A 22,292-nucleotide genomic window follows, 5' to 3' on the forward strand; every position below is an offset into this window, starting at 1 on the left:
AGTTTATGTAATGATGTTTTTTATTGGGAAATTTGGTTACAGATCTACTTTAACATAATAGAAAGACTATAATTGATGCAGGTCTAAAGGCCTTAAATCCCACAATCTGTAATGCCTTTAAGAGGCCATACTTAGCAAACAATTTCCAATTTTGCACAATTTAAAAAGAATACAATATCAATCATGACATGTTAGCAAAACTCTTGTCACACATTCACTCTTTCAGCACCATTATAGTCTATTGCCCGCTCAGCGAATACACCCTAATCCTATTGATTGAAAATAAGCCCTGAAAGGACGAATTAACAGGTGTCAAAATGCATTGTGAAAGCACCCTAAGGCCGACAACCCCTTTAAGCCCAAGTGAGTGTTATAGTTTTCACATGTACTTCTTTCCCCTGTATGATGCTGACCAATTATAAGCAGGTAGCAAAACTCAAAGAAAAAAACATATGCCTTCCAAAGCTTAAAGCAGATTTCTCAGTGTGTGAGATGCAATGATACAGCTCTGATCTCCTGCATGAGTTAGTGTGGGGGGAGGGGCAGGACAGCTGAGTTTAGTTATGTCACATTACAAACCCTTTTATCAGCTCTCCTGATTACTGAGTATATCAGTATCATACTTATGTCTGCTGTGCTCAAGCAACGTATAATCACTATTCAATAAGATAAGAACTGTCATTACATCTCACAAAGAAGCAGTCTGTTCTCAACTACTAATGTGTGAAATATAATGACATCCTGCACTGCTCTCACAGTAGAACGATTACAAGTTGCACCTACTAGACATAAGTTTGACACTGATACATCTGTGGACAGGCAAACTTGACCATGATAGGAAAGGGAGAAGGGTTTGTAATATGACACAGCTAAACTCAGCTGCACTGCACCTTCCTCCACAGGAACCTTATACAAAAGATGTCAAGATGTCAACCATCTGTGCTCTAATCTGCTAACACTTTCTAATGATGTAAGATGTTAGATCAGTGCTCTCTGTCATACATTTCATACACTGGAATCAGCTCTAAGCTATGGTGCGGTCATAATCTTTTTTCCTTTGAGTAATGCTGCCTGCTTATGATTAGTCAGCATCATACAGGGGTAGAGGTACATGCCCCAGGTGAAAACTCTGATAACACTTACAGTTTCAACGATGCCGAAGTCGTTCCCCTGATCGTTGGTCGCTGGAGAGAGCTGTCTGTGTGACAGCTCCCCAGCGACCACACAGCGACCACACAGCGACGCTGCAGCGATCAGCATCATTGTCTGTATCGCTGCAGCGTCGCTGTGTGAGACGGGGCCTTTACATGGACTTAAGTTAATTCATTAGATGTCACAAAGTTTGATTCTAATATCTCCACAATAGAGAAGCAAAATTAAAGAAAGTAAAACACCAAACTATTTTATTCTGCTTGCCTAAGGTTGCTAATTTTTCTCTCAACATTGTGCTGTGCAAAAATGTTGTTACTTTCCAAAGTGTTTTATACCAGAACTGATGGAAAACTTTGATAAATCGGGGCCTACGTCTTTTTGCAGGAAGATCTACAAGTTGTATGTATATTGAAAATATCATGGCTCATTAGTCTCATAACTATCACAGCTGTCTTGTCTGCAGGCTTGACTTTTCTTCTCATTCTTAGCAAAAAAATACATTTTTACTTTCTGCTAAGCCTAGCATATGTAAAACGCCACTTTGAAGATATGATGAGCAAGAGAATCTATCTAGAAATCTTCTCTTCTAACGTTTATTGAGAGAGAATATGAAAATGAATAAATGCATAACTCTTTTTTGCATTGAAATCAATAAGCATATTCTTCCTATAGATAAAGCACAAGTTTACCTTTAGTAAGCCAAGTGTCAACTTACGCTTGCATGTACAGCAATTATCTCTACTGCCATTATACTTTCAGAGTCAGTGCCTTTATGAGTGGGATTACGTGTCAGATTGCATGGCTACTAGGAACCTATGAGCAGAAGAGGGCCAGTGGCAGCTCTTATAGAGCTATTGTAGGTTTATAATCTTTACATGGCATTCTAATTGGTTTCTGGACTAAAAGTGATACATTTGATAACCTGCTTTCGTATCACTGCTGCTTCTAAAGCCAGTGATTTTATTAAAAAGTAAAATGTATTTAATCATGCAATTGTCTAACACACAGGCAATGTGCATGTTAATGGAATGATAATATGCTAATTATTGTATAGTTTTCCTACCACCCCGCTTACTGTCCCTAATAAATGCGATTGCAGCTTTAACTAGCGACGTGCAGATAGTGATCATTGCTGGCATTTTCTAAATGACAAAGAGTCTGGGGTCAGCAGCTGTGATCAGCAGTAACAACTAACAAGCACTTACTGAATCTTCTTGGTAAAGTTCTTGGAGACGATTCCCCCCTCTTTCTGCTGTTCCTCATGAGTCCCTAGAATTAGAGACAACAGAGAACACAATAAGATACAAATCCATACCCAATGTATAGTACAGATACAAACTCCCTAAATTGAAGCCAGACTTGTAGCAATATGTATTGTAAATTCATGAAAAAATGCTAGTTATGACAAATGTTGTAAATGTTGAATTATCATAAGAAATATTACATATTAGAAGCTTGTGGAAAATACATATGAAAGCTGATGAAAGCTGAATAGCCAAAATGCGTTGTGTTTCTCACTTTTTTAAAATAATTTTTATGTGTCAATGTGGAAAACTGGATATTAGAGTTTTTACATTAAAAAGGATTTTTTCCACCTCCAGATATTCGTTTTTCATCAAGAGGAAGCGCACTTGGCTTGTTTAGTTTTTCTCTGATCTACCTTTTGTGCTTTGGAACCGGTCACAGAATTGTCTATGGCAACCACGCCGGCAGCAAGCCACCGCCGAGGATCTTCATTTGGTGATTTGACTTCTCCCAGAGTTGTGCCTGCTTGTACAACTCTATAAGGTGAGCAATACCTCTATCACCTTGTTTTCATTGATTACTTTCAATACTGTGCTTAGATAGCGCTCCCGTATTTCCTCCTTTCTTACAGATTATATCCTATCAAAATACATATTATGTCTGCCAGTATTGTAACCCAGATTAAAGGGAATCTGTCTGTAAGATCACTCTCCTACATACATATAGGTTATTTGTTGAAGATCTGATATTTTATTCAAGAGAATCCACTTTTTTCTTATTATGTAAATGAGTTGTTAAGATCTATGGGCCAGGCACAGATCTCCCTGAGAATCTGCCTCCAGAGCTTATTATAAATCAAAGGGGGCGTTACCAGTGTGAGACATGTAATAACTGACAGTCTGCTCTTTTGAACTACATGCCTCGCAATGAGATGTCTGCTCTCCTGATCTACATGCCTAGTAATGGGAATCCCCCATCAGTTTTTTCTTTTCGCATACGAGAAAATAGGAAAATATGCCTATGTAAAATTTGCCCCTGGAGAGCACAGAACAAGTGGCCTATTAATTACATAAATCCTATGTAGCAAGGAAATATTGATTTCACTTACACATTTTAATTAATAATATCTTTATGTCCGGTTCAGGTTGTTCTTTTGCCTGACCTGATAACATATTTAATTACGCATATGTTAAATAACTCTGAGAAATGGAAGGCTTTTCTTAGCTAAGTTTTTTTTAATCATAAGTCATTTTTATGTCAATGTTTTGTACTTTAGAGCCAGCAATTAAATCTATGAGTAGATTCAATCGCTACTGGAAATTATCTGTGTTATTTTCCTATACCCTTTTGAACCATATTTCTTTAATTGGATTAAAAAGTAGCAAGGAAGAGTCAATGATATGGCAATAAGCTACTTAGATTCTTTAATGCATATTAATTATAAAAATGATCCGAGCTGTTACTTTGTGCTTTCTTGCAACCCTCCCTATCAGCTGTTCCTTAATTTATTCTCGTGCACATGGCCCTTTAGTGCAGCTGTTACTGGAGATGTCAGAAGGGTCATTTGCAGCTCTGAAGATATTCACACTCCAGTTGTCAGAATATACTTACAAATAGTATTATTCTCCTAGGATCTAAAAATAAACAAACTGATCAAATACATCAGCATAATGCAGCCCATGCTAGTCAGAAATGTTCACCATATGTCTAGTAGATATCATTGGACTAGTAGTTTGATTCATTAACTGATTGTCGACCATTGATGAAAATGTGGCATCAGTTCATGCTCTGCAATGTAGATTTTCATTAGACTGATCTTGCAGGTGCACCTACAGCGCAGAGTCTTGGTACGTCAACTCTGCCTCCAAATTAAATCTTGAGCAAGCGACACTCTTCTCTTGGTTTTGGCCAGCGCATGTGCAGTATAAGACTATGGATTTGGACAGCACATAGTAGCATAGTGCATATGCGCTAGACCAGTGTTTCCCAACTCCGGTCCTCAAGAGCCACCAACAGGTCATGTTTTCAGGATTTCCTTAGTATTGCACAGGTGATTGAATGCTTGCCTGTCCAGGTGATGCAATTATCACCTGTGCAATACTAAGGAAATCCTGAAAACATGACCTGTTGGTTGCTCTTGAGGATGGGAGTTGGGGAACACTGCGCTAGACAAACAAAGAGTGTTACATGTTTGAGTTTTGAGCCAGGAGCAGAAGTAATGTCAACCAGCAGAGACTCTTTCCACTGTCATTCAAACAGTAGAGCAGTGTTTCTCAACTCCAGTCCTCAAGACCCCACAACAGGTCAAGTTTTCAGGATTTCCTTAGTATTGCACAGGTCATAACTTCATCACCTGCTCAAGCATTAATTCCATCGCCTATGCAATACTAAGGAAATCCTGAAAACATGGCCTGTTGTGGGGTCTTGAGGACTGGAGTTGAGAAACACTGCAGTAGAGGATTGTGCCAAAAGAGAAAAGTGCATTGGTATACCCATAGGTGCACTTGCAGTCTAAGGCTGGAGTCACACTAGACGTAAAAAAATTGGTCCGATTCTCACTGCCATATGGTAATCTGTGTGTAATGCATTTGCAGTGCGATGAAGCTATTTTCTCTCAACCATTTATCCGTATGACATCCGTATGGCTTTACATTTCTCACAGATTTTCCCAGTGTACCGTCCCATTAAATTAACTGGCTCTATAGTCTGAGATGAATAAAAATCTAATAAAAAAGGCCATACATTGGCTCCACAAGACGTTTAGTCCTCAAATCTTTCAAATAAAGGCCCTGCTGGTGTCTTGTTTGTCCTGGTTTGTAAAAAACATGTGTGACAGGCTAACCGTAAACACAACTGAGTGGTTTCTTTTGCATTGGGTCTTGTCTCAATGTTTTGGGGAGCCTTAGGCTGGGTTCACACTTGCGTTTGGCTGGCCTGTGTATGGCTGCTTACTTCCTCCCTTAAGCTCTGCCTATGCTCCGCCTACTTCCGCATGTGTCCTGCGTCATCCTGCATACCTATCTTTAACATTGGGTATGCAGGGACATGTGTTGTATGTGGATATGTCCGCTGATGTGCCCGCCAAACGCAACATGTTGCATTTTCTTGCACTCGGCGGGCACGTCAAAATGCCACATGCGGACGCATCCATATACAACACATGTCCCTGCATACCTAATGTTAAAGATAGGTACATATAATGCATGCGGAAGTAGGTGGAGCTTAAGAAATTAAGTTGGAAAGTAGGCGGAGCTTAAGGGAGGAAGTACGCAGCCCTACGTACTGTACCCAAATGCAAGTTTGAAACCATCCTTAGCCACTGATTGTTGATCCGTGGCGTGTTCTGGGATTTTTTTATGGGTTGCAGGTAGTGTTGAGCATTCCGATACCGCAAGTATCGGGTATCGGCCGATACTTGCGGGTATCGGAATTCCGATACCGAGATCCGATACTTTTGTGGTATCGGGTATCGGTATCGAAACAACATTAATGTAAAAATGTGTAAAAGAGAGAATTAAAATAAAAAAATATTGCTATACTCACCTCTCCGACGCAGCCTGGACCTCAGCGAGGGAACCGGCAGCGTTGTTTGTATAAAATTCGCGCTTTTCCTTCCTTACGTGAAGTCCCGGCTTGTGATTGGTCGCGTGCCGCCCATGTGGCCGCGACGCGACCAATCACAGCAAGCCGTGACGTAATTTTAGGTCCTTCAGGATTTTAAAATTACGTTCTGGCTTGTGATTGGTCGCGTCGCGGTCACATGGGCGACGCGACCAATCACAAGCCGTGACGTCACGGGAGGCTGGACACGCGCGCATTTTAAAATAGTGAATATGCCTGAGAAAAAAACGCTGATCTGGATCGCCTCATGGAATAACATTCGTCCGAGTGCAATGCAATGTTTTATCGCATAGCACTAGGCCGTATTGTAGAGTAGTCTGACTCCGGCCTAATTTGCGTATCTGCAACTGGTTGAAACAAGATTTATTGTTGCCATTGTTGTACACTGCCCTATCTTACACTACATCTTGTTGTCAGGAGAAAACATTGCTGGTAGGTTCCCTTTAACCCCTTCACCACCTTGCGTTAATACATTTGAGTTTTAGTTTTTTGCTCCCCTTCTTCACAGAGCCATAACTTTTTATTTTTCCATCAATATGGCCATGTGAAGGCTTGTTTTTTGCAGAACGAGTTGTACTTTTGAACGACACCATTGATTTTACCATATAGCGTACTGGAAAAAGGGAACAAAAAATGTGCAATTCCACCATTGTTTTTTTTACCATGTTCACTAAATGCTAAAACTGACCTTCAATTATGATTCCCAGGTTATTGTGAGTTCACAGATACCAAACATGTATAGGTTCTTTTTTATTTCAGTGGCAAAAAAAAATAAAAAATTCAGAGAATAGTAGCGTCTCCACTTTTTGTGATCTGGGGCTGATTGAGAGCTGTTTTTTTGTGTGTCGAGCTGACGTGTTTATTGATACTATTTTGGTGTAAATACGATCTTTTGATCGCCCTTTATTTTATTTTCAATGAAATTTTGTGGTAACCAAAAGAACTTAATTCTGGTGTTTTGATTTTTTTTCTCGTTATGTCGTTTACTGATTGGATTAATTATTTTTATATATTGAAAGATCGGGCAATTCTAAATTCGGCGATACCAAATATGTGTACTTTTTATAATTGTTTTGAATAGGGCAAATTGGTGGTGATTTAAATTTTTTTTATTAATTTTTCAAATATTTTTAAAAACTTTCTTTTTTTTTATTTTTGCTAGCTTCAATAGTCTCCATGGGAGACTTGAAGCTGCAACTTTCTGATTGCCTGTGCTACACATAGCAGGGCTTCAGCGCTACTGGGTGGAGCTCCTAGCTTTCCGCAATGACAGGGGTATCCTTCAACCAACCCATCGGCGACCCGCGGTCATGTGACAAGGGCTCTGATGGGCGGGGTTTGCTTCCGGTACGATCATGTTAAATTCTGCTGTCAGAGATTGACAGCAGCATTTAACATGTTAACAGCTGTGGTCTCATCGCCTGATAAACACTGATATTTGAATGGGGCCTTAGCGAGTGATATGAACTAGAAAATGCTTTGTTTTCAGCAGTTATGTCGGGCACTTCTTGGAGACAGGTGGGTGCAATTATGTCCAATATCATACTGAAGTTCCTATTGTAATAGGTCAGACATAATGACAGGTAAAATTAACCAAATAGAAACCCAATTGCATTTGTGAAAGAAAACACTGCAGTGGGTATAATTATTCATAAAAAGAAAATCACTCCAAATAAATATTTGAAAATAGGAGAATTCAGAGTACAGATAGTTAGAACAATAAACTTTAATACAATAGTAACAGTTTTCAAAAATGTGTAGAAAAGATGAAAAGACAATTGCCTTTGTCTTGTGTTATGGTCTTTAAATAGTCGGACATTTTTAGGGATGTTTACAGCCATTACCCTAAATGGATTCATGGGTTTAAGGAAGGCAATTGTATCTGAACAGCTCATGCTTTTATTTCTTTTGATTGTCTGGTCCAGGGGCCGCCAATGCACATTCCATTGAAATATATTGTGGCGCTGAGACCATCTCTCTGCATCGGAATACCAAAACCAGCCAATGGGCAATCAGAGGCCGGCAGCTGACATTGACATCCCGGCGCAGCAGCTTACGATGTCAGTGCCATGCGCTGCCCCAGCTGTTTAGGAGGAAGAGGTCGCTGTTTTCTGAGAGAGCAAGGTCAAGTGAAAAGGATTTTTTTATGTGTATGTGAAGAGCGGTAACATTTGGGGCATTTGCTATGAGAAGGTGACCAGGATGGGGACATTGCTAGAATAAGGTGACCAGTATGAGGACATTGCTAGAAAAAGGTTACCAGGATGGGGACATTGCTACAACAAAGGTGACCAAGATGTGGACATTTGCTACCATATGGTGACCAAGATGGGGACATTTGCAACAACAAGGTGACCAGGATGGAGACATTGCTACAACAAGGTGACCAGGATGGAGACATTTTCTAAAACAAGGTGATAAGCAGGGGCGTAACTACCGCGGTCGCAGGGGTCGCAATTGCGACGGGGCCCGCAGTGCTTAGGGGCCCCTAAGAACTCTGAGCTACAAAATGGGCCGCCGGCCCTTTAAATAAACCTTCTTTACAGGCCCTGGTGCGCGTGCACTCTCTCAGTGCATGCGCGATCACGGGTGGGACTGCACTTGTCCCGCAGCAGAGCCTCTCCACCGCACAGAGCCGAACACCACAACTATGGCTGCAGCTGCTCTGTGCGCACAGGACCTGTGATGAGGTCACAGGAGGGGAGGAGTCGGAGTCACATGATCAAGGGCTTCCGTGTAGTGCAGGACAGTAGTGCAGTGCTGGATGTCATCGTGCCGGAGGAGGGTAAGCTTTTGTGTGAGGTCAGGAGGGGTTTGTGTGGATGTAGCAGAGCAGTGTGTGTATGAGGTGTACGGACCAGAGCCGCGTGTGTATGAGGTGTACAGAGCGGAGCCGTGTGTGTACGAGGTGTACGGACCAGAGCCGCGTGTGTATGAGGTGTACGGAGCGGAGCCGTGTGTGTATGAGGTGTACGGAGCGGAGCCGGGTGTGTATGAGGTGTACGGAGCAGAGCTAGGTGTGTATGAGGTGTACGGAGCGGAGCCGTGTGTGTACGAGGTGTACGGACCAGAGCCGCATGTGTATGAGGTGTACGGAGCGGAGCCGTGTGTGTATGAGGTGTACGGAGCGGAGCCGGGTGTGTATGAGGTGTACGGAGCAGAGCTAGGTGTGTATGAGGTGTACGGACCAGAGCCGCGTGTGTACGAGGTGTACGGACCAGAGCCGCGTGTGTACGAGGTGTACGGAGCGGAGCCGTGTGTGTATGAGGTGTACAAGGCGGAGCTGGGTGTGTATGAGGTGTACAAGGCGGAGCTGGGTGGTATGAGGTGTACGAAGTGGAGCCGGGTGTGTACGAGGTGTACGGAGCGGAACCGTGTGTGTATGAGGTATATGGAGCAGAGCCGGGTGTGTACGAGGTATACGGAGCAGAGCCGGGTGTGTACGAGGTGTACGGAGCGGAGCCATGTGTGTACGAGGTATACGGAGCGGAGCCGTGTGTGCAAGGTGTACGGAGCGGAGCCGGGTGTGTACGAGGTGTACGGAGGGGAGCCGCATGTGCAATGTGTACGGAGCTCAGCCGCGTGTGTAGGAGTAACTATGTGTGGCCATTATACTGTAGGCAATATCATGTGTGGCCATTGTACAGTATGGAGCATCATGTGTGGCCATTGTACAGTATAGAGCACTGTGTGGCCATTGTACAGTATGGACAGGGGCGTAACTACCGCGGTTGCAGCGGTCGCCACTGCAACCGGGTCCAGCAGGTCAGGGGCCCGGGGCCGGCAGGTCAGAGCAGGGCCGGACTGGCCATCGGGCACTTCTGGCAAATGCCAGAAGAGCCGGTGCCAGTCATGGGCTGCTCGATCCGCCTCACCCCCCCGCCGTCGCATTCAACTATACCGGCGTCTATGACGCTGGTACAGTTAAATGCAATGACGGAGGAGAGAGCGTCTACAGACGCTCCCTCTCCCATCATTCCCTGCTCTGCCTCTGACACTGCAGGTGCGCGATGACGTCATATCATCGCGCACCTGCTGTGTCCCGGGCAGACTGCAGCCGAGCCTGAGATCGGAGCAGGAAGCAACGCTGGCAAGAGGAAAGGTAAGGAGAGTGTTTTTTTGTATTTTTACTGGACTGTGGGGGCATTCTCGGGGGGGGGGGGCGAGAGATGCGGGCTGTGCTGTATATACCACTGTGTGGGCTGTGCTGGATAGACCACTGCGGGCTGTGCTGGATAGACCACTATGCGGGCTGTGCTGGATAGACCACTGTGTGGGCTGTGCTGGATAGACCACTGTGTGGGCTGTGCTGGATAGACCACTGTGCGGGCTGTGCTGGATAGACCACTGTGCGGGCTGTGCTGGATAGACCACTGTGCGGGCTGTGCTGGATAGACCACTGTGCGGGCTGTGCTGGATAGACCACTGTGCGGGCTGTGCTGGATAGACCACTGTGCGGGCTGTGCTGGATAGACCACTGTGCGGGCTGTGCTGGATAGACCACTGTGTGGGCTGTGCTGGATAGACCACTGTGTGGGCTGTGCTGGATAGACCACTGTGTGGGCTGTGCTGGATAGACCACTGTGTGGGCTGTGCTGGATAGACCACTGTGCGGGCTGTGCTGGATAGACCACTGTGCGGGCTGTGCTGGCACCCAACACCATGTTGCAGTGCAGGAGATTCCTCCTGCACGGCAACAGTCCGAGGCGTATCTAGGGGAAGGGGGCAGCCGGGGCACGTGAGAGACAGGAAGCAGCTCCAGTCATCACGATGAGACAGCTTCTCAATCTGTTTTTTCCCCCCTCATACATCTCATGTACGTTTGAATGAGATCGTATTTAAGAGAAAGCCAAAATAACCCCGGGACAGAAGGCGAGAGCAGGGGGGAGGTGCGGGACAGAGCCGCTTTAGTCAGGAGAAGCTGAAGCTGCAGCCGGTTTACATCAGCCACCCCTGTACCAGAGAGGAAATTGTGAGTTGTGTATATGAGCTGGTATCTCTGGTGTGTGTGTGTGTGTGTGTGTGTGTGTGTGTGATATCTGTAGTATGTGTGTGTGTGTGTGATATCTGTAGCGTGTGTGTGATATCTGTAGTATGATGTGTGTGTGTGTGATATCTGTAGTGTGTGTGTGATATCTGTAGTGTGTGTGTGATATCTGTAGTATGTGTGTGATATCTGTAGTATGTCTGTGTGTGTGTGTGTGTGTGATATCTGTAGTGTGTGTGTGTGATATCTGTAGTGTGTGTGTGATAACTGTAGTATGTGTGATATCTGTAATATGATGTGTGTGTGTGTGTGTGTGTGTGTGATATCTGTAGTGTGTGTGTGATATCTGTAGTATGTGTGTGATATCTGTAGTATGTCTGTGTGTGTGTGTGATATCTGTAGTGTGTGTGTAATATCTGTAGTGTGTGTGTGATAACTGTAGTATGTGTGATATCTGTAATATGATGTGTGTGTGTGATATCTGTAGTGTGTGTGTGATATCTGTAGTATCTGTGTGTGATATCTGTAGTGTGTGTGTGATAACTGATGTGTGTGTGTGTGTGTGTGTGTGTGATATCTGTAGTGTGTGTGTGACATCTGTAGTATGTGTGTGTGTGAGGCAGCGGCGTAACTACCACGGTCGCAGCTGCAAGCGGCTCTGGCAGGTCAGGGGGCCGTGTGTCCCCTTGAGCCCGTCTCCCTTATGCTTGTGTCCCCATGTGCCTGTCTCCTATGTCCCCTTGTGCTTGTGTCAGTCTCCTTTGTCCCCTTGTGCTTGTGTCAGTCTCCTTCGCCCACTAGTCCCTGTGTGTCAGTCTCCCTTTCCCACTTGTCCCTGTGTGTCCCCTTGTGCTTGTATCCCTTGTCCCCTTGTGTCAGTCTCTTGCCCACTAGTCCCTGTGTGTCCCCTTGTGCTTGTCCCTTGTCCCCGTGTGTCCCCTTGTGTCAGTCTCCATTGCCCACTAGTCCCCTTGTATCAGTCTCCCTTGCCCACTAGTCCCTGTGTCCCCGTGTGCCAGTCTCCCTTGTCCACTAGTCCCCGTGTGCCCTTTGTGCCAGTCTTCCTTGCCCACTTGTCCCCGTGTGCCCCTTGTGTCAGTCTCCATTGTCCCCTTGTGTCAGTCTCCCTTGCCCACTAGTCCCCTTGTAACTTTCTCCCCTGCCTCCTAGCCCCCATGTGTCCCCTTGTGCCTGTCTTCCTTGCCCACTTGTCCCCGTGTGCCCCTTGTGTCAGTCTCCATTGTCCCCTTGTGTCAGTCTCCTTTGCCCACTAGTCCCCTTGTAACTTTCTCCCCTGCCTCCTAGCCCCCATGTGTCCCCTTGTGCCTGTCTTCCTTGCCCACTTGTGCCCTCTCCCCTGCCCCCTAGTCACCATTTGCTCGTGTCTTTCTCACTGCCCCTGTATGGAGGGGCTGCATTATACTATGAGGGGGGCTGCATTGTATTCTATGGGGGTTACATTGAATTTTATGGCGGGGGGGGGGGGCCCATTTGGAAGTTCGCACCGGGGCCCATAACTTTGTAGTTACGCCACTGGTGATAAGGATTAAGATATTGCTACAAGAAGTTGCCCAGGATGGGGACATTACTACAAGAATGTGACCAGGATGAGGACATTGCTATAAAAAGGTGAGCAGCTATAAAATTGTACCATAACCCATACCATGAATGGCATTAAAAATATCAAAAAGTTATATTGGAAAATGTTATCTCACTTTGCAAAGAACGCGGCCCATCAAATTCAATTTTTTTTCTATGTGTGGCCCATATACCCAGCCGAGTTTGCAACCACTGGTTTAATGCATTGAAAAAGTAATATCCTCTTAAATTCATAGTTCCCTTGTCACATTGTTAGTATATGGCTCGCTAACTGTGCGTGTGCAGACATCCCAGTTATTTTTCAGGATTTCATTTAACTAATCGCATACAAGGAATCTTTTAGAACAGAGATTCAGAGTCTCTAAACTCATAGCATGGCAAATTATTACTTAGGATTACATTGGATGAATTGCATATACAGTATATAGTATATTCTATTCATTTAATTCCAGGATCCATTTTCTGCAAGGCTAGATCTATACAGGGAATTATTTTGAAAAGCTTCATATGCTTCACATTTTTTGTAGAAACACAATTGACTCCAAAAACTCTACAAATCAAAATGCATTATATTTAGTGTATTTAATATGCGAATTCATTGCGTTGTTCTGATGGAAGCGTGCAGGGAGCCCCCTCCCTGCGCGATGCTTCTTTATGCCACTGTCACTACTGACAGCGACATCAGAGGGGTTAAATGCCCGCGATCGGTGCTACCATTGCTGCGGTGTGTCAGCTGTCACATACAACTGACACCTGCATGCGATTGCTGCGTCGCTCAGCGTGAGGCCGCATGGTCGTGCCGCCATAGATAAACTGCTCTTTGTAGGAATGCACCTCCTGAAGAGTAGTAAATGTACGGCGCATGTTGGGAAGGGGTTAAACAGTCTTGTTTTACTATCCATAGAATCTAAATAATTTCTTAAACTTTGAATTGTTCTTCATCGATAGAACATATTACTATAGTCTGTGGGGATGTTCCTACGTCCATGTTTCACAGACATGTCCATTTTTTATTTGCCAAATTAAAATTACCCATACCAGTATATGGGTCCTTGAAAATCACAGACAGCACACAAATGACATCTGTGTGCCATCCATTTGCTATTCAAGCTTAACCTAGTTAGGCCACATTCACACATTCAATATTTGGAAAGCATTTTACTTCAGTATTTGTAAGCCAAAACCAGGAGTGGGTGATAAATACAGAAGTGGTGCATATGTTTCTATTAGACTTTCCCTCTGATTGTCCCACTCCTGGTTTTGGCTACAAATACTGAATTCTAATGTACAATACTGACCATATACTGAATGTGTGTACCTGGTCTTTTGGATAAAAGAAGCTATGCAGTGTATTTTTTTTCCATCCATGAAATATCACTGATGAAACACTGATGGAACTCAGATCTAGCAAACTGATGAATTACGGTGGGTGTTTTTACTTACAGGAAGAATCACTGATTTCTTTATGAGATTTGAAGGAAAGTATGTAAGGTCCATGAATAGCTAAACATTTATGTTAGAAGCATACACAGTGTGGAAAATAAGTATTTGATACACTGATGGCTGATTTTGCAAGTTTTCCCACCAACAAAGAATGGATAGTTCTGTAATTTTTATCATAGGTACAGTTCAACTGTGAGAGACAGAATCTAAAAATAAAAAGCAGAAAATCACATTGTATGATTTTTAAATTACTAAATATAACTTCCTTGTATGAAATAAGTATATGATCACCTACCAACCAGCAAAAATTTTGGCTCTCACAGACCTGTTAGTTTTTCTTTAATAAGCTCTCCTACTCTACACTCATTACCTGTATTCATTGCACATGTTTGAACTTGTTGAATGTATAAAAGGCACCTGTCCACACAATCAATCACACTTCAACCTCTCCACCATGGCCAAGACCAAAGAGCTGTCTAAGGACACCAGGGAAAAAATTATAGACCTGCACAGGTCTGGGATGGGCTACAGGACAATTGGCAAGCAGCTTGATAAGGAGGCAACAACTGTTGGCACAATTATTGGAAAATGGATGAAACACTAGATGACTGTCAAGCTTCCTCGGTCTGGGGCTCCATGCAAGGTCTCACCTCATGGGGTAAGGATGATTCTGAGAAAAAAGTCAAGAATCAGCCCAGAACTACATGGGAGGATCCGGATAATGACCTGAAGAGAGCTGGGACTGTGAGGGTGATCTCTTAAAGCGAGATCTATATGATTGCTTGCACCTGACCAAATATAAGCGAAGTGCTAGCTTAGAGGCTAAGAATGTATCATATTCACAGAGACGATACACACTCCTCTCTCAGTCAAAGATTATGCCCAACTGAACTTTATTCTCAAAACAAAAGAATATACTAAGAGCAGGAAATAGGGGGGTCACACAACTTTTGAACAACTAGTCACTTTGTAATTGGTTCAGTCCAAGCTTCATTTCCATATGGTGTATTCCAGTGCCTTCACTCCTGCATTCCAAAGATTCCTTCCAGGACAGTTTCAAGGATCTCCAAGACAGCTTCAAAGACACAATCGCCATCTTGCTACACCATATCTGAACTGACTTATATAAGGTTTAATAATTGATTTCATTAGCCATTTTTTCCTTCACAGGACCACAGTCTCAAACATTACCGTTAGTAACACACTACGTCATCATGGATTAAAATACTGCAGGGCATGCCAGGTCCCCCTGCTCACGCCAGTACATGTTCAGGCCTGTTTGAACTTTTCCAGTGACGATCTGGATTGTCAAGAGGAGGCATGGGAGAGGGTCATGTGGTCATATAAGACCAAACTAGAAATTTTTGGTATCAACTCCACTCACCATGTTTGGAGGAAGAAGAAGGATGTGTAGATCTCCAAGAACACCATCACAACTGTGTAGCATGGTGGGGGAAACTTCATACTTTGAGGGTGCTTTTCTGCAAAGCAGACAGGACAACTGCACCATATTGAGGGGAGAATAGATGGAGTCAGGTATCGCGAGATTTTGACCAACAACCTCCTTCCCTCAGTAAGAGCATTGAAGATGGGTAATGGCTGGATCTGCCAGCATGACAATGATCCGAAACTCGCAGCCAGAGCAACTAAGAAGGGGCTCAATAAGAGGAAGTTCAAGGTCCAGGAGTGGCCTAGGCAGTTTTGAGACCTGAACCCAATAGAAAATCTTTGGAGGGAGCTGAAACTCAATGTTGCCCAGCTACAGCATAGAAACCTGAAATATCTGGATAAGATCTGTATGGAGGAGTAAGCCAAAAGCAGTGTGTGCAAACTTGGTCAAGAACAACAGGATATACACTCACCGGTCACTTTATTAGGTACACCATGCTAGTAACGGGTTGGACCCCCTTTTGCCTTCAGAACTGCCTCAATTCTTCGTGGCATAGATTCAACAAGGTGCTGGAAGCATTCCTCAGAGATTTTGGTCCATATTGACATGATGGCATCACACAGTTGCCGCAGATTTGTCGGCTGCACATCCCAAAGATGCTCCATACAAGGCAGGATGGATCCATGCTTTCATGTTGTTTACGCCAAATTCTGACCCTACCATCCGAATGTCGCAGCAGAAATCGAGACTCATCAGACCAAGCAACGTTTTTCCAATCTTCTACTGTCCAATTTCGATGAGCTTGTACAAATTGTAGCCTCAGTTTCCTGTTCTTAGCTGAAAGGAGTGGTACCCGGTGTGGTCTTCTGCTGCTGTAGCCCATCTGCCTCAAAGTTCGACGCACTGTGCATTCAGAGATGCTCTTAGGCCTACCTTGGTTGTAACGGGTGGCGATTTGAGTCACTGTTGCCTTTCTATCAGCTCGAACCAGTCTGCCCATTCTCCTCTGACCTCTGGCATCAACAAGGCATTTCCGCCCACAGAACTGCCGCTCACTGGATTTTTTTTCTTTTTCGGACCATTCTCTGTAAACCCTAGAGATGGTTGTGCGTGAAAATCCCAGTAGATCAGCAGTTTCTGAAATACTCAGACCAGCCCTTCTGGCACCAACAACCATGCCACGTTCAAAGGCACTCAAATCACCTTTCTTCCCCATACTGATGCTCGGTTTGAACTGCAGGAGATTGTCTTGACCATGTCTACATGCCTAAATGCACTGAGTTGCCGCCATGTGATTGGCTGATTAGAAATTAAGTGTTAACAAGAAGTTGGACAGGTGTACCTAATAAAGTGGCCAGTGAGTGTATCTCTCACAGTTGAAATGTACCTACAATAAAAATTTCTGTATGTATGCTAATGACTTCCATTTAGACATATGAACTGCAGTATCTAGTACCATTTTCACTTATCGGTTTGTTTTTTTCACTTCTGAGTATCTGACATTGTCTGATCAAACGGTCAAGATTTAGCTTTTTGTGATTTTCAGTGTAAAGTTGTCACAACACATTGATATTGTTTTTTGGCCAATTAACCACTCCAGGTTTTTTTTATTGCACTACTGGAGTGGTGCTTTAACCCCTTGAGCCCCAAGGGTGGTTTGCACGTTAATGACCGGGCCAATTTTTACAATTCTGACCACTGTCCCTTTATGAGGTTATAACTCTGGAACGCTTCAACGGATCATGATTATTCTGACAGTGTTTTCTTATCACATATTGTACTTCATGATAGTGGTAAAATTTCTTTGATATTACTTGTGTTTATTTGTGAAAAAAACAGAAATTTGGCGAAAATTTAGAAAATTTCGCAATTTTCTTAAATCACAGAGATATGTCACACAAAATACTTAACTCGTAACATTTCTCACATGTCTACTTTACATTAGCACAATTTTGGAACCAACATTTTTTTTGTTAGGGAGTTATAAGGGTTAAAAATTGACCAGCAATTTCTCATTTTTACAACACCATTTTTTTTTAGGGACCACATCACATTTGAAGTCACTTTGAGGGGTCTATATGATAGAAAATAACTAAGTGTGACACCATTCTAAAAACTGCACCCCTCAAGGTGCTCAAAACCACATTCAAGAAGTTTATTAACCCTTCAGGTGTTTCACAGGAATTTTTGGAATGTTTAAAAAAAAAAAGAACATTTAACTTTTTTTTTAACAAAAAATTTATTTCAGCTACAATTTGTTTTATTTTACCAAGGGTAACAAAAGAAATTGGACCTCAAAAGTTGTTGTACAAATTGTCCTGAGTACGCTGATACCCCATATGTGGTGGTAAACCACTGTTTGGGCGCATAGCAGAGCTCGGAAGGGAAGGAGCTCCGTTGACTTTTCAATGCAAAATTGACTGGAATTGAGATGGGACGCCATGTTGCGTTTGGAGAGCCCCTGATGTGCCTAAACATTGAAAGCCCCCACAAGTGACACCATTTTGGAAAGAAGACCCCCTAAGAAACTTATCTAGATGTGTTGTGAAACCTTTGAACCTCCAAGTGTTTCACTACAGTTTATAACGCAGAGCCGTGAAAATAAAAATTCTTTTTTTTCCACAAAAATTATTTTTTAGCCCCCAGTTTTGTATTTTCCCAAGGGTAACAGGAGAAATTGGACCCCATAAGTTGTTGTCCAATTTGTCCTGAGTACGCGGATACCCCATATGTGGGGGGGACCACCGTTTGGGCGCATGACAGAGCTCGGAAGGTTAAGGAGCACTGTTTTACATTTTCAGAATTGGCTGGAATTGAGATCGGGTGCCATGTTGTGTTTAGAGAGCCCCTGATGTCCCAACCGTAAATGTAATCCAAACCCAAACTTTAGCCCCAACCATAACCCTAACTTTAGCCCCAACCCTAACTTTAGCCCCTACCATAACCCTAACTTTAACCCCAACCCTAACCCTAACTTTAGCCCTAACCCTAACTTTAGCCCCAACCCTAACCCTAACCCCAACCCTAACCCTAACCTCAACCCTAACTGTAGCTCCAACCCTAACTTTAGCCCCAACCCTAACCCTAACTTTAGCCCCAACCCTAACCCTAACTTTAGCCCCAACCCTAACCCTAACCCTAACTTTAGCCCCCACTTTAACCCTAACCCTAATGGGAAAATGGAAATAAATGCATTTTTAAAATTTGTATTATTTTTCCCTAACTAAGGGGTGATGAAGGGGGTTTTGATTTACTTTTATAGCGTTTTTTTTAGCGGATTTTTATGACTGGAAGCCGTCACACACTAAAAGATGCTTTTTATTGCAAAAAATAGTTTTGCGTCTCCACATTTTGAGAGCTATAATTTTTCCATATTTTGGTCCACAGAGTCATGTGATGTCTTGTTTTTCTGTGGGACGAGTTGACGTTTTTATTGGTACCATTTTCGGGCACGTGACATTTTTTGATTGCTTTTTATTCCGATTTTTGTGAGATAGAATGAACAAAAACCAGCTATTCATGAATTTGTTTTGGGGGGGCGCTTATACCGTTCCACGTTTGGTAAAATTGATAAAGCAGTTTTATTCTTCTGGTCAGAACGATTACAGTGATACCTCATTTATATAATTTTTTATGTTTTGGCGCTTTTATACGATGAAAACTATTTTATATAAAAAATAATTATTTTTGCATCGCTTTATTCTGAGGACTATAACTTTTTTATTTTTTCATTGATGATGCTGTATGGCGGCTCGCTTTTTGTGGGGCAAGATGACGTTTTCAGCGGTACCATGGTTATTTATATCCGTCTTTTTGATTGCGTGTTATTCCCCTTTTTGTTTGGCGGTATGATAATAAAGCGTCGTTTTTTGCATTGTTTTTTTTTTTACGGTGTTCACTGAAGAAGTTAACTAGTGGGACAGTTTTATAGGTTGGGTCGTTACGGACGCGGCGATGCTAAATATATGTACATTTATTGTTTTCTTTTTTTTATTTAGATAAAGAAATTTATTTATTGGAACAATATATATATATATATATATATATATTTTTTTTTTTTACACATGTAAATATTATTTTTTTAACTTTTTTACATTGCCCCAGGGGGGGACATCACATTATAGTGACAGATCACTGATCTGACACTTTGCAGTGCACTGTGTCAGATCAGCGATCACACAGGCACTGCAGGGAGGCTACCCGGCGCCTGCTCAGAGCAGGCGCTTGAAAGCCACCGCCCTGCAGGACTCGGAAGGCCCCCCATTGCCATTTTGGATCCAGGCCTGCAGGGAGGAGGAGGTAGGAGACCCTCAGAGCAACGCAATCACATCGCGTTGCTCCGAGGGTCTCAGGGAAGCATGCATGGAGCCCCCTCCCTGCACGATGCTTCCCTGTGCCGCTGGAACGCTGCGCTCATGTTTGATCGCAGTGTTCCGGGGGTTAATGTGCCGGATGTCAGCTGTAATAATCAGCTGACACCCGGCGGCGATCGGCCACGCTCCCCCTGTGAGCGCGACTGATCGCGCTGGACGTACTATCCCGTCACTGGGAATTAAGTCTCAGGTCACCTCGACGGGATAGTACGTCCAATGAGATTAAGGGGTTAAAGGTAATTCCCCTTCTCCCTGTTTCATATTCACAAGCTTTGCTCCTAATGGTCTCTGCGAAAAGTGACCAGCCGGCAGCTCCAGTGTTTCATGAAGCGTTGCTGAGGTCACTTTTCAATACAAGTCTATGAGAGCCAGAACGAGGCATTGAGCACTTGTGATGCAATTTCTGACGTCCGGCCTGTCAGAGGTTATGGGCACATGATGGTGCTGCGGGACCGGAGCGGTTGTCCTTAAAAAGTGAAGCCGCTGGAAGGTGAGTATAAGAACAGGAGCAGGGGCTTACATTTAAAGCGCTACTCCAGCTCTGAAAAAAAAACAGATGGAATGGTGTTTTAGTTTTACTCCTTGTTCAGTACTAAATGATATAATAAATTCTATTACAATACTATACTGCTATGTGTACTATTTACAGGTATAAGCCCAAGTTCATCAAAGTGTTTTGGCCACAAATCTGGTGGAAACACTTTGATAATTTGCAATATTTTTGCACAACTTAGGGTTGTGCATAATTTTTGTAACTTTTGCTGTTTTCACGCCAGTTTTGTCCAGTTCCACCAAAATTAGTGGAGCTGAAGCAGAATGGGGGCATGACACCAAAGTTTGTCTAATTCATGATGAGCTATGTCATGCCTTTTGCCAGAAATCTTACTCAAGTCTCCAACTAGAACAGGATTTGCCAAACGTGGTCACCACTTTTCAGATGAGTCGGATTTATTAGGAGGTGTGCCCATTTTAATGAATTAGGTGCCATTGACTCCACCACGCTGCCTCATCAAGAATATAATGAACAACGCTAGTCTTGATGAAACTGGGCCATGGTGTTTCCTTTAGCACCACGCAGGATTATGCATTGTTCTGTCCAGTGAATTACATGATTGGACTTTTTAAATTTCAAAGGTTCTATAGGAATGTCTCAACATGACAGCTCCTTTCCATATGACCTCTCAAGGCATATGAGTGTATTATACGGGCCCACCAGGGCAAAGAGCTGCTGTAAACAGTTTTTCCTGCACAAGTAATCTCGGTACTCTGTAATAACATAGCATATCCCCCACTTTTATTGATAAAGGGTAAATGTGTAGTGTCTGTAGCATCCTCAAATATATCAGGTGACTATTTTATATGGAATAATATATTTAAAAATAAATGAAATGCAGACAACTTAATGTGATTACTAAGCAATCATTAAAAAGAACAAAGACTTTCTCTTATTATAAAGGTACAATGATAGCACTATTTGCTCTTGAGTCTTTGACATATGGGAGGTTTTTTAAATGTCACTGTGGTTTTCAAAGGATTTGACCCAAATCAATAAATAGAGGTGAAAGAAATGTGAGATATAAAGGAAGGAGTTATACTTCCCCTTCTTACTGAGTCCACTTGTGCCATTGAAGCTTTTGCTGCTCTCTGTGGTGTTTGATGTTCATGGGATGCTATCTTGGTTTACACTTGTAATATTTTTGTCTGTGACAGTGTCTCTATATTAAGGGTGGGTCATACACTAGGATGTGACTATAGGGTGAGTCGATGTCCAAGTAGGGGGCACCATATTGTATATATTAATTTTATGGTTCCATCCTCTGCAGTCAGGTAGGGATTAACAGGAATAGTAATTATTATTTTATTTTTTCCTTGTCTGTACTACCTACACACGTGGTCAAAATTGTTGGCACCCCTTGTTTAATGACAGAAAAATTCACAATGGTCACAGAAATAACTTGAATCTGACAAAAGTAATAATAACTAAAAAATCTATGATAATGGACAAATAAAAGTCAGACATTGCTTTTTAACCATGCTTCCACAGAATTTAAAAAAAATAAAACTCATGAAAGAGGCCTAGACAGAAATGATGGTACCCCTGAAAATAATGTGACAAAAGGGACATGTTAAATCAAGGTGTGTCCACTAACTAGCATCACAGGTGTCTACAATCTTGGAATCAGTGAGTGGGCCTGTATATAGGGCTACAGATACTCACTGTGCTGTTTGGTGACATGGTGTGTATCACGCTCAAATGGACCAGAGGAAGCGAAAGAAAGAGGTGTCTCAGGAGATCAGAAAGAAAATTATAGACAAACATGTTAAAGATAAAAGTTATAAGACCATCTCCAAGCAGATTGATGTTCCTGTGACTACAGTTGCACATATTATTCAGAAATGTAAGATCCATGGGACTGTAGTCAACCTCCCTGGATGTGGCCGCAGGAAGAAAATTGATGACAAATCAAAGAGACGGATAATA

At 43.0% G+C, this 22,292-nt stretch overlaps 1 protein-coding gene across 1 annotated transcript in view; it reads right to left on the bottom strand.

The window, feature by feature from the left end:
- HSPB8 (heat shock protein family B (small) member 8) overlaps nucleotides 1-22,292 on the bottom strand; it is a 73,737-nt gene that overhangs the window by 46,240 nt on the left and 5,205 nt on the right. Inside the window, exon 2 of the mRNA XM_077292095.1 lies at nucleotides 2,358-2,421. Within this exon, the coding sequence (XP_077148210.1) occupies nucleotides 2,358-2,421 (64 nt within the window). The remainder of the gene's footprint in view (nucleotides 1-2,357; nucleotides 2,422-22,292) is intronic.

The sequence above is a fragment of the Ranitomeya variabilis genome, chromosome 1 (assembly GCF_051348905.1).
Source record: "Ranitomeya variabilis isolate aRanVar5 chromosome 1, aRanVar5.hap1, whole genome shotgun sequence".
Taxonomy (NCBI): Eukaryota; Metazoa; Chordata; class Amphibia; order Anura; family Dendrobatidae; genus Ranitomeya; species Ranitomeya variabilis.